The sequence below is a fragment of the Podarcis tiliguerta genome (genome assembly GCF_965153285.1).
Source record: "Podarcis tiliguerta genome assembly, chromosome: 14".
In the NCBI taxonomy this organism is placed as follows: Eukaryota; Metazoa; Chordata; class Lepidosauria; order Squamata; family Lacertidae; genus Podarcis; species Podarcis tiliguerta.
This window is the reverse complement of record NC_139547.1, coordinates 49,148,355-49,161,972: the sequence shown is the minus strand read 5'-3', so window position 1 is coordinate 49,161,972 and position 13,618 is coordinate 49,148,355. Positions and strand designations below refer to the sequence as shown.

Here is a 13,618-nt window from a genome sequence, read left to right as displayed (position 1 = left end):
AACAACAACTACCAGACATTTAGAAGACATCTGAAGGCAGCCCTGTTTAGGGAAGCTTTTCATGTTTAATAGACTATCTTATTTTAATATTCTGTTGAAAGCCACCCAGAGTGGCTGGGGAAACCCAACCAAATGGGTGGGGTATAAATAAATTATTATTATTATTATTATTATTATTATTATTATTATTATTAACATACTAGGACTGCTACTTGCTTGCCATTATAGTTTCATTTGCTATATTTGTATCCCACTCTTCCTTTGGACCCTTCTCTGTTTTGTCCTCAACAATACCCCTGCAAAGTAGGATAGGCTGTGACGGAGCAAATGGCCTGAGGCCAGCCAGTGAACTTTGTGGCTGAGCAGGGTTTTGAAGCAGGATTCAGTCCTCTAACCCAGGCTTCCTCAACCTCGGCCCTCCAGATGTTTTGGGACTACAACTCCCATAATCCCTAGCTAGCAGGACCAGTGGTCAGGGATGATGGGAATTGTAGTCTCAAAACACCTGGAGGGCCAAGGTTGGGGAAGCCTGCTCTAACATTGCACAGCCAGTCAAACTATTGGAAAGTTTTAGCTGTCTAGCTAATGTGGAAACTCTGTTTCAACCTGGCATGCTCTTTGGGTCCTGTTTTTGAAGAGGAATGCTCAGATGACCTGCTTTTCAGTTCTTTCCCCGCTCTCCACTGGAAATGGGTGTCTCAGCCACCTATTGACTAAATTTCTTTTTTTTTTTATTATAATATTTTATTAAGGTTTTCACAAAGTAAAACAAACAGAAAAAGAAAAAAAAGAAAAAACAATACCAGAAAAAATACAAAAAATAACAACAATTAAAAACAATTCCATCTTTCAAAACATATCTTGCATTAGCTTGTTTCTTGGACTTCCCCACACCTCCCCCTTTTGTATTCCAGTTTGATTGTTTGTTCAGCAAATCCTTTCCCTCTTTACCTTTATCTTAATTTTTGTCTTGATATTTTAACTTTACCTTTCCCTCTGTTTAACATTCCATTTTTCCCTAGTATTTCAAACCTTATTGCTATAAACCCCTTAACTTCAATCCAACATCATTCCATCATTCATTAATTTTACATTGTTTCTGTAAATAATCTTTAAATTTCTTCCAATCTTCTTCCACCATCTCTTCTCCCTGGTCTCGGATTCTGCCGGTCATTTCTGCTAATTCCATATAGTCCATCACCTTCATCTGCCATTCTTCCAGAGTGGGTAGTTCTTGTGTCTTCCAATACTTTGCGATGAGTATTCTTGCTGCTGTTGTTGCATACATAAAAAAAATTCTGTCTTTCTTTAACACCAGTTGACCAACTATGCCCAGGAGAAAGGCCTCTGGTTTCTTCTGGAAAGTATATTTAAATACCTTTTTCATTTCATTATAGATCATCTCCCAGAAAGCCTTAATCCTTGGGCACGTCCACCAAAGGTGAAAGAATGTACCTTCAGTTTCTTTACATTTCCAGCATTTATTATCGGGCAAATGATAGATTTTTCCAGCTTGACTGGTGTCATGTACCACCTGTATATCATTTTCATAATATTCTCTCTTAAGGCATTACATGCCGTAAACTTCATACTTGTGGTCCATAACTGTTCCCAGTCAGCCATCATAATGTTATGACCCACGTCTTGTGCCCATTTAATCATAGCAGATTTTACCATTTCATCCTGAGTGTTTCATTTCAACAGCAGCTATCGACTAAATTTCAGGCTTCTAGCTCAAAGCGTTGCCAACTAACCAGCGGAAACTTCTCTCCTTCTATTTGAAATTTATTTATTTGGTTTTTCAAATTCAACACTTACAGAGATATATCAAACATAAATAATAAAATCAGGATTCCAAGGAATCTCCTGGACTTCCACCCTCCCCTTTGTGGGTCCTATTATTAATCATTTCCTCCTGCATCTTTTATGACGATCCGAATCTTTTACATCTCCATTGTGTCCAAAATTCAGCTTCAAACTACAAGTGATATTCCAATACTACTAATGATTTTACAGTGGCCTTTAAGATAAGTTATAAATTTTCTCCATTCATTATTAAAATGTTGGTCTTCCTGATTTCTGATTCTTCCGGTCATTTTAGCCATTTCAGCATAGTCCATCAACTTCACCCGCCATTCTTCTCTGGTAGGGACTTTATCTTCTTTCCATCTCTTCCACCTCTCCTTTTATCGCTCTACTGTCCTGTTCCAGTGTCCTTATCTGTGGCTGGACACGCAAGCCGGCAGGGGACTTTCCTCCTGTGCCCAACCTCTGTGTTTGCGTGCCAAACTTTGCACCTGCCAGGTGGGTCTTAAGGTTAATGCCCAGGTGGAAATGAAAGAGAAACCGAGGGCGCGGCCTCCAAATTGCGGCAGGATTATAAACTTAAAGCTCCGGTGGTGATGATTTCCTTTCAAGTCTTGAGCCGGAGTAATAAAGAGCAAAGATCAGCATGGTTTTTTTGACTGCTTTGCGGCGTCTGCATTGCCCAACCAGCTAATGCCTTTGGAGGAAATGTGTTCTCAAGCTGATTTTTGATGACTCATCGGTGCTGAGTCATGCTTCCCTAAAACCGCCGTGGAAAATGCCTGCTAGCTCTCCGTGCCCTATTCTTCCCAGTACAGTGGTACCTTGGTTCTCAAACCTAACCCGTTCTGGAAGTCCATTCCAAAACCAAAGTGTTCCAAAACCAAGGCGGGCTTTCCCGTAGAAAGTAATGCAAAATGGATTAATCCGTTCCAGACTTTTAAAAACAACCCCTAAAGCAGCAATTTAACATACATTATACTATCTAACAAGACCATTGATCCATAAAATGAAAGCAATAAACCATGTACAGTGGTACCTCTAGTTACGAACTTAATTCATTCCGGAGGTCCGTTCTTAACCTGAAACTAGAGGTGTGCTTTCGCTAATGGCGCTGCTGGCACACGATTTCCGTTCTCATCCTGAGGCAAAGTTCTCAACTCGAGGTAACTCTTCCAGGTTGGCGGAGTTTGTAACCTGAGGCGTTTGTAACTTGAGGTACCACTGTACTGCGGTCGCACAATCAGTCAGTCAATCAATCAGTAGCTGAACTGGGTTCTACACAGTCATAAAAGCAAAACAAAAAAGAGGCGCAAAAGCAAAAACCCAAAATAAGTAGCGAAAACAGACAGACCTCAGCTTAATACTCAAAACGGAAGCGCAACACTCAAAACGGAGCATGTTCGGCTTCTGAAAATGTTCGCAAACCAGAACACTTACTTCCGGGTTTGCAGTGTTTGGGTTCCAAGTTATATGAGTACCAAGGCGTTTGAAAACCAAGATGCAGTCATACCTCATGTTACGTTTGCTTCAGGTTGAGCGTTTTCAGGTTGCGTCCCGCGGCGACCTGGAAGTACCAGAAAGGGTTACTTCTGGGTTTCGCCGCATGCACAGATGCGCAAAATAACATCACGTGCATGCGCAGAAGCGGCGACCCGCGCACACGCAGACGCGGCTTGCGTTCTTTTCAGGTTGCAAACGGGCCTCCGGAATGGATCCCGTTCTCAACCAGAGGTACCACTGTATCCCTGTATAGAGTCTCTCACCCACTCGGTGGACAATTGGTTGCTTGTGGCTTGGTCTGAGATCAGAGGCGAGTGCAAGCCAGCATTTCCCAGGCTTAAGGGAGTTGTAGTTCAAGATGTCTGGAGATGCATGGAGTTGGGGATGGCGGCTATAGGATATGGAGATGACTGCACTGGTTCATGTTCCTCAGCAAGTTTGGAAGGTTCTTTTAATAAACGTATCTACTGCTTCTCTGGACACGGGTGGTGCTGTGGGTTTAACCGCAGAGCCTAGGACTTGCTGATCAGAAGGCCGGCGGTTCGAATCCCCGCAACGGGGTGAGCTCCCATTGCTTGGTCCCTGCTCCTGCCAACCTAGCAGTTCGAAAGCATGTCAAAGTGCAAGTAGATAAATAGGTACTGCTCCGGCAGGAAGGTAAACGGCGTTTCTGTGCGCTGCTCTGGTTCTCCAGGGGTGGCTTAGTCATGCTGGCCACATGACCCGGAAGCTGTACACCGGCTCCCTTGGCCAATAAAGTGAGATGAGCGCTGCAACCCCAGAGTCAGCCACGACTGGACCTAATGGTCAGGGGTCCCTTTACCTTTACCTGCTTCTTTGGCCACATTAACAGCATACGTTTAAAACAGCACCATGCCATTTTAAACAGGCATGGCTTCCCCCCTGCAAAGAATTCTGGGAGCTGTAGTTTGTTAAGGGTGCTGGGAATTCTTAGGAGGCCCCCCATTCTGTACCCTCCAGCACATCAAAACGGAAAAACCAGGACGCCATATTCTGGGATGTCATATTCCCTTTTTTTTCTTGTGAGAGCACAGCAGCCATTTTGGGTGCTGTGATCTCCCGTGATTTCACGTGGCAATCTCTCCCTGAAAAAGCGCTTTTCAGGCATGGCGCCTCAAAATGCACAAGATCGCAGCCCCGGGGGAAACGCTGAGGAAATCGTGTGAGATCACGGCGCCCCAAATGGTGAGCGGAGCTGGCTGGCTGAGGGTTCGATCCTGCTGGGTGCTGCTTTGCCTGCGACAATCCCTGCAGGGATTGAAACTCAGATCCCGGCACCCGTCAGGATCGCATGCTCCACTCTCCAGCTGAATAAAGTTTTCGGTGCCCAGTCTCGCTCGTTTGGCTTAAACCTCCCTTCTCTTTGACCTTCCTTTCCAGAAACTTCGATGCCCTGAGCAAAGAAAATATCTACGAAAACAACCAGTTGGTAAGATTTTCCAGTTCTGCTTCCTGCTGTGACGTCATGTTTTCTGTGCCCTCAGGGTGCCTCTCTGCCCCATGCTTTGGCCCTGGACAGATTAGATCAAAACAAACGGACCATAAATTTAGACAGTGTGCCAAGAAACTTAACCCTTCTTCCATTCTGCCTGCATCTGGCAGCCTTTGGGTCAATTCAAACACTCCTCCATCTGTACCTGTTTAATCGACGTTTTCCACTTTGTACAAAATGCTTGGCAATGTGCCCTGAATCGAACCAAAGGCTGCCGCTCGTTTGCCCTGCTGCCAGAGAAGAAAATCAAGAATTTGTTTGAGCCGTGGGCTAGTATAGAAAGTATCCTTTAACGTTCAGGACAAAGAGTGCCGCCCTTTTCTGTCCAAGCTCTGAAAAACCAGTTCTGCAAGATTTCCAACGTGGTCAAGTGCAGCGAGGGAAAAGCTGGACCCGAGGGGTGTCTATTGGCCAATGCCCGTGCCGTCACCAACACTCATACACACCCAGATCCTCAAGGCGGTTTTGCAAGTTTATAATTTGTTTGAGGGGCAGAGGTGAAGGATTGAAGAATAAGTGTATCCACATGGATTTGGGGAAATGTGTGTTTGTGAGGCAAGTGGCGAGGCTGGACTAGGAGCTGTCAGAACAGGGTTCAAATTCCCACATGGCCATGAAGCTTCCTGAGTGACCTTTGGGTTCAGTCACTGCCTTTCAGCCTAACCTACCTCAGAGGGTTGTTTTTGGATTAAATGAGGAGGTGGAGAACCATGCATGATACCCTGAGCTCCTTGAAGAGAAAGCTGGGGTGGAAATGCAATAAATAAACAAATAAATAAATACTAAACACACACACATTTTTCTGAGGACTGTGGAACAGCATAGATGGCCCTCCTTCCTGTTTTATCTTCACAGCAACCCTGTGAGGTAAGTTAGCCATAGACTTGCCCAGTAGGCTTTGAAGACAGAGGTCCTTTGGCTGGGTCGGGACAATATGGGGGGCAACTCCCATCTCTTGTGGGGGCGCAATTAGTGCCAGCACCGTCCGTTAAGAATTTGGGTGTAATTTTTGACACCTCCCTTTCCATGGAGGCGCAGATTGCAGCTATAACAAAGGTGGCATTTTTTCATCTCCGCCAAGCTAAGCAGTTGGCTCTTTACCTCTCTCGCCCTGATCTGGCCACTGTGATCCATGTGACGGTCACCTCCAGACTGGATTATTGTAACTCGCTCTACGTGGGGCTGCCCTTGGGACTGACCCAGAAACTCCAGCGGGTGCAGAATGCCACGGCAAGACTCCTCACGGGATCCTCGCTGCGAGATCACATTCACCCGGTGCTATACCAGCTGCACTGGCTCCCGGTGGAGTACAGGATCAGGTTTAAGGTGCTGGTTTTAACCAGCCCTATACGGCCTAGGACCCTCGTACCTACGGGACCGCCTCTCCTGGTATGTCCCACAGAGGACCTTCCGGTCTTCAAACAAAAACATCTTGGAGGTCCCAGGCCACAGAGAGGTTAGGCTGGCCTCAACCAGAGCCAGGGCTTTTTCGGCCATGGCCCCGATCTGGTGGAACTCTCTGTCACAAGAGACTAGGGCCCTGCGGGACTTGACATCTTTCCGCAGGGCCTGCAAGACAGAGCTGTTCCACCAGGTCTTTGGCCAAGGCACAGTCTGACCGCTTCCTTTGGTAATTTTTCACAGAACTCTAGCCCAATGGTTGCTATTAATTTGATTTGAACTGATTTTATAATGAATGGATTTTAGGATGCTGTATTACTTTAATGTTGTTAGCTGCTCTGAGCCTGGCTTCGGCTGGGGAGGGCGGGGTATTAAAAAATTATTATTATTATTATTATTATTATTATTATTATTATTATTATTATAGGCTTCATGACTGAATGGCGAGGGTAGGATTTGAACCTGGGTCACCCCGGTCTCAAACCTTTATTGCCATACAAACAAAATCCTGAAAGGTTCGGTACAACAGAATCACTCAGCAAAATCTGCATCTAACGATTAAAATACTGTTGTGCAACATTCGCGAATCCTCACTGCGTGTTGCAGAAACTTGGCTACTGTCTGCAAGATCACCCCAGTCTCCAATCTGACCCTGCTATCCTTGCACCTCACTGGCTTCTATATTTTATTTTTTTGCAACCTCTCCCTAGACTCTGCCTTCCCATTTGGAAACTGGACCGTGCCCTGCTCATTCGCTTGTGTTTACCAAAAATTGCATTTCTGGATCTCTGACCGCGTGGTGGTGGGGGAAGGGAGCTGTTGTCTTGCGCAGATGTTTCCCAACAGAGGCACGGCATTCGGACCACCCATCCGGCTCTGTGCTGGCTCCAGAAATCTGAATGTGGGCTGGCTGGATGAATGAATGAATGCATTCAGAATGGAATGTGCCTTGTGAAGAAGATGGGCTGCAGATTTTGCGGCTTCTACAAGGAGAGCTTCCTTGGCCTCAGCCCAGAATCCGTTCCACCGCTGCCTTCGAAGCCTCATCCTCAGCCTGCCCCCGCCAGAGAATATTTCCATGTGGACTAGTGACTTGACCCTCTGCTGAGCGCTGGGAAGATGCCGCAAAGAGGCCATTCTGATATTCCTTTGCCACTGGGCTTGTTTTGCCTCTGATTCCTGAGCCCCAAAACCAGGCTTTAATTCAGCCAAGCATGGGGGTGCTTCATTCCCTTGTGGGAGATTTTCGGGGGCCTCATGCTTGGGCTGGGGTGGGCCAGAGGCGGGAATAGGCAGAAAGGCATCTATACAAAGAGACCCTTAGTTTTTTTCCTGGCAAGGAAAATATATTATCATACTCTACAGCAGGGTGGATTTGATTTAACTCAAATCGATTTAAATCACGATTTAAATCACTAGTCAGTAAGGCTTGATTTAAATCACTAGTCAGTAATAATATAATAATATAATAATTTATTATTTATACCCTGCCCATCTGGCTGAGTTTCCCCAGCCACTCTGGGCGGCTTCTAATCAAGTGTTAAAAACAATACAGCATTAAATATTAAAACCTTCCCTAAACAGTAAGGTAAGACTTGATTTAAATCTTTTTTTTTTTTTTACATAAAGACTCATTCTTGCTGGTATTATCTTAATATTCACAACCAGATGAAGGTTTCCTTTTTGAAATAATAAATTACCAGAGTAGTTTTTACAGTTATATCAAAAATTGCTGATTTGGTTATAATACATAGACAGATAATTATGAAATTATTTACCGGTAGGTAGCTGTGTTGGTCTGCCGTAGTGGAAACAAAATAAAAAAATTCCTTCTAGTAGCACCTTAGAGACCAACCATAAGACGCACCTAGTTTTTGGAGGAGGAAAACAAGAAAAAAGAATTCTGCATCTCAGAAGCCAGAACAGCAAGAGGGATCACTGCGCAGCGAAAGCAGCAATCCCTCTTGCTGTTCTGGCTTCTGGGATAGCTGCGCAGCCTGCATTCGCTCCATAAGACGCACACACATTTCCCCTTACTTTTTAGGAGGGAAAAAGTGAGTCTTATAGAGCAAAAAATACGGTATATATGTTGTTAGAACATGATTAGCCACACGTTGCCTCTTACTGCTTAACTTGGTCTGTGTTTGCAACACAGGGGATTTTTTTTGTTACATGCAACCTGGACCACCAGGTCTCTTCATTGCCTACTGCGGTTTCCTCTATCCTGACACCCTCCAGCTGTTGTTGAACTCCAGCCCCCATCAGCCCAAGCCAACATCTGGAGAACATCAAGCTGGGCTGGGCTAGCCTACTTGCAGTATAGCCATTAAGGGACGCCTCTCATCCGGCCGTACCTGACCCTGCTGAACCACAGCAAGACGTGGTTGCCGGGGGCTGTGGGAGGTCTCTCTTCTCACCCAAAGTTCTTATTTTCTGCCCCCCCATAACATGGTGGTCACCCCATTGCCGTAAGCCCTGTATATTTACATTTTGTTCTTTAAAGCAGTTGGGTGAAAGCAAGCTGCTGTATCTGTGACTTGCCATTAAAGCCTTAAAAAGAATGCAATAAGAGATAAAGCTAAAAAGATGGTGAAAGAAGAATGGGAATGTTTAAATAATTACCTAGGGGGTAAGGGTTCATCAATACAGAGTTTAGAATGATACCGCATAGGGAAATGATCGCTGATACCAAGATGAGGGATTCTATGAATGCAGATAGAGAGAATTGAGAAGAATAATGATCTGTTGTGACCTTGTCGGAAGTGTACAATAGACGAGCCTTCTTGTGTTTTGGCTCATCTTCCTCCCCCCCTTTTTTCCTTTCATTTTTTTCCTTCCTCCTCCTCCTCCTCCTTTCCTTTTCCTTTTTCCTTTCCCATAATAGCTTATGTTTTATGCCACATACTTTGATATTTTTTGTACAGTGATACCTCTGGTTATGGGACGCGGGTGGCACTGTGGGTTAAACCACAGAACCTAGGACTTGCTGATCAGAAGGTCAGCGGTTTGAATCCCGGCGATGGGGTGAGCTCCCATTGCTCGGTCCCAGCTCCTGCCAACCTAGCAGTTCGAAAGCATGTCAAAGTGCAAGTAAATAAATAGGTACCACTCTGGCGGGAAGGTAAACGGCGTTTCCATGTGCTGCTCTGGTTCGCCAGAAGCGGCTTAGTCATGCTGGCCACATGGCCCAGAAGCTGTGCGCCGGCTCCCTCAGCCAATAAAGCGAGATGAGCGCCGCAACCCCAGAGTCGGTCATGACTGGACCTAATGGTCAGGGGTTTCTTTACCTTTACCTACCTCTGGTTATGTACTTAATTCATTCTGGAGGCCCGTTCTTAACCTGAAACTGTTCTTAACCTGAAGCACCAGTTTAGCTAATGGGGCCTCCCGCTGCCATCAGAGCACGATTTCTGTTCCCATCCTGAAGCAAAGGTATTATTTTTGGGTTAGCGGTAACCTGAAGCGTATGTAACCTGAAGCATATGTAACCCAAGGTACCACTGTAGATTTTTTAAGCTTTCCATTATTATTATTAAGAGTTTTTCTTTTGTAATTTTGGTTGTTTATATTTATCTGTATTTGTTTAAAGCAAAATAAAAGTATAAAAAAGAAAAAGACAGATCTTGTTCTCTGGGAAAAGGAGGGGAGGGGGAGTCTAGAACAGGCCAAGCTTTAATACGAATCGGGGGGGGGGGGGGGACGCAACCAGGAAGCTGATTTTAAGATCTCTCTGCTCAGCTGTGTAAAACTGTAATTGATTCAAGATGGTGGAGCTTCATGGAAAGTCACCAGCTTGAGATCCAGGAGGACTGGGTTTGATTCATCGACAAATAGTTTCTGATCGAATCCCACAAGCCTCTTCACCTCTGCCATTTGCTTTCTCTACCCCTGACAGGCACGTATAAGCATTCTAGATACACAGACCAGTTGCCGTTGCTTCATCAGGCATCCTGGGTCATAAAGATGATAGTTAGCTTTGATGTAGCTATTGTTGGTTTTGTTAATCTAAGGGCCGGGAAGAGATGGTAAATCCTGCCTCTCCTGTTTATGATCTCCAGGGTTTCCTAAAAGCATTCCTCCTTGTTTCCTCTTTTATTTTCTCTGGACTACTATGCATGCTCAAATTAGCTCAAATTAGGTAATGCAAATAAATACGATATCTTAATCTCACACAGCAAAAGTAATGTAAAAAACCATAAACAACTGTACATACCATATGCAATATTACAGGATAGTGGATCTTGTAGCATAGTAGTGGCTGCAGTCAGCAGCGAGTGTTACAAAACAGGATTAGATGAACAAACACAATATTGGTTTGAGTAACAGGTCTTGGCAATCTACAGATACAAAATTTCTTTCCTAAAGTGACCCATATGGCACAACAGAAATAAAGCAATCCATGATCTGGTATGGTCTCTGGTATGCTCTGGTATCTCCATCGAATGAGGTCTCAGGCAGAGACCCCTTGCCAGAGACCCTGGACAGCCCCTCTTAAGTTGCTGGAGTGTTTCTGGCCCTCCTGAATCGAGTCTTGCTTTCGACCAGGGTTTCTGAACTTGGATCTCCAGCTGTTTTTGGACTACAACTCCCATCAGCAGGATCAGTGGTCAGGGATGATGGGAACTGTAGTCCAAAAAAGCTGGTGACCGAAGTTTTGGAGCTCTGCTTTAGATCGTCTCCACCCCCATCGTTCAGCCTGGACACTGAGGTCCAGCGCCGAGGGCCTTCTGGTGGTTCCATCACTGTGAGAAGTTAGGCAGAGGGCCTTCTCAGTAGTGGTGCCCGCCTTGTGGAACACCCTCCCTTCAGATGTGAAGGAAATAAGGAGCTATCTCATCTTTAAAAGACATCTGAATGCAGCCCTGTTCAGGGAAGTTTTTAATATTTAACGCTGTACTGTTTTTAACACTTGATTGGCTGGGGAAACAGCCAGATGGGTGGGTTATAAATAATAAATTGTTGTTGTTGTTATCTTGTAGCAAACCATAGTTCAGCTTTGTAAACCGTGGCTTGGCCTTGCCTCTCATTGGTTTGGGATTTCAAAACAAAGCAACCATCAGGTCTCCTTAACTCCTCTGTTTGCGAATGATAGGCTTTCAAAGTGGCCGAAATGGAACTGGGCATCCCGGCCTTGTTGGACGCTGAGGACATGGTCGCTCTCAAAGTGCCCGACAGACTAAGCATCCTCACCTACGTCTCCCAATATTATAACTATTTCCACGGACGGTCGCCAAGTAAGTAATTTTTCCCTAACCCCTTCCTTTTCTCCTGCAGAGCTTTCGTCTGAAAATAGATCCTTTGAACGCTTCAAAAAAGAAAAAAAGAAGAAAAAAAGAAAGGTTCTAGCAACTAGATGGAAGTGACCGCTTTCAATCGCTGTGTTACTCATGGTTGGGTGTTAGGAAACCCGTTTTCCCTCACAGAACTGTATTTTCCAGAGTGGTTTAACCATTGACCCCTCTTCCCAGTGAACTCTGGAAACTGTAGCTCCATGAGGGGAAACAGGGGGTCTCGTTTGGCACCCTCAACAAACTACAGCCCCCAGGGTTCTTTGGGGGAAGCCATGATGATTTAAAGTGGTATCCATTGTACTTTAAAAGTATTGGGGGAATGTGGTATTCACTTATTCCCCTGACAGCCCAGTGAGATCCATTAAGCCAGTCTTCCCCAAACTGGGGTTGATGGGAGTTGCTCTCCAAAACATTTGGAGGTCTACCAGGATGACAAAGGAGGTTGTGTTACACTGAAAGACTGCAGTCCTCCGCTTATTAGATCCAATTAGTTTTCGGCTGACGTTTTTTCAGTTTAGGGCATTGATCTATAATAATAATAATAATAATAATAATAATAATAATTATTATTATTATTATTATTATTATTATTATTATTATTATACCCCGCCCTCCCTGGCAAGAGCCAGGCTCAGGGTGGCTAACAACAGTAAAATTACAGTAAAAACATAATAGGGGGGGATTTAAAATACAGGTTAAAATGCAATTTAAAATGCAGCCTCATCAGAACCATAAGGGGAGGGAAATATAAGGCTCAGAGTAACCACCTTAGGTCAGTCCTGCTTCCTGCTTCCTTCCTGAGACTTTTTTTGTCTTCCTTTCCCAACAGTTGGAGGAATGTCTGGCATAAAACGCTCTTCTACCGCACCCAGCGAGGAGCCGATGGGGAAGAAGGTTGTTTCTGAACCGGCGGCCCCCAGCAAGCCCCCGCGAGTCCTGCCGCCATCCGAGCCCAAGGCCGTTTCAGCCTCTCGCAATCTGGCGAAGGAGAACTCACCGGTGGCGGCGGTACGGATCCGCCATCTTTTGTCCTAGAAGCTAAACAGAGGGGCAGGGAGCCTGTCGACAACAATTGGATGTGATGTGGGTGGCGCTGTGGGTTAAACCACGGAGCATAGGACTTGCCGATCAGAAGGTCGGCAGTTCGAATCTCCGCGACGGGGTGAGCTCCCGTTGCTTGGTCACTGCTCCTGCCCACCTAGCAGTTTGAAAGCACGTCAAAGTGCAAGTAGATCAATAGGTACCACTCCGGCGGGAAGGTCAACAGCGTTTCCGTGTGCTGCTCTGGTTTGCCAGAAGCGGCTTAGTCATTCTGGCCACTTGACCCGGAAGCTGTACGCCGGCTCCCTCGGCCAATAAAACGAGATAAGAGCTGCAACCCCAGAGTCGGCCACGACTGGACCTAATGGTCAGGGGTCCCTTTACCTAGCCAAGAATGGAACTTCCACATCTAGGGGCAATGTATCTCTGGAAAGCAGTGGCTTGTCCGCTTCCTGGAGGCACCTGATTGGCTGCGGCGCAAAACGGGAGGCGGGATCAAATGGACCCTTTGAGTCGGGTCTCAGGTTCACTTCTCTCTTGCCTTTTTCTCCCCCAGAGGCGTGTCTTAGCAGAGAGAAGCAACGTGCGAAGCAGCAACTGCGCCACCTGCGGAAACCACGTCCACCTGGTACAGCGCCTCCTGGTGGAAGGGAAGCTTTATCACAGGAACTGCTTCAGGTACGGTTCATGTGTGGCACTCTTTCCACCTTTTCTCTGTTTGGATTGTTGCTGCTGCTGTTGTTGCTGCTGCTGTGTTTGTTTGTTTGTTTGTTTCACAATAATATTTAATATTTTTCATACAAAAATATAACAAAAGAGAGAGTAAACAATAAAAGAAAAAAAGAAAAGAGAATATGAAACATAAAATACATCAAATCACCACATAAACTAAAACTTAATTAATTAATTAAAACCCATCTTCATAAACATATTACTTGACTTCCTCTAATCTCTTCCATCTGAATTTCTTAGTAATTATATATAGTAGTTTCCAATATCATTATTTCATAAAACCATATCACAGCCATAATCATATTTCCAAACTTTTCTTATCGTACATTTT

The 13,618-nt window shown here is 45.1% G+C and overlaps 1 protein-coding gene across 2 annotated transcripts in view; it reads left to right on the top strand.

Moving 5' to 3' along the window:
• The window catches only part of MICALL2 (MICAL like 2), a 45,601-nt gene that overhangs the window by 9,905 nt on the left and 22,078 nt on the right, over positions 1-13,618 (top strand). For both annotated transcript variants that reach the window (XM_083413476.1, XM_083413475.1), the window contains exons 2-5: positions 4,711-4,759; positions 11,316-11,457; positions 12,344-12,522; positions 13,112-13,233. In XM_083413476.1, coding sequence (XP_083269602.1) covers positions 4,711-4,759; positions 11,316-11,457; positions 12,344-12,522; positions 13,112-13,233 — 492 coding nt within the window. The remainder of the gene's footprint in view (positions 1-4,710; positions 4,760-11,315; positions 11,458-12,343; positions 12,523-13,111; positions 13,234-13,618) is intronic.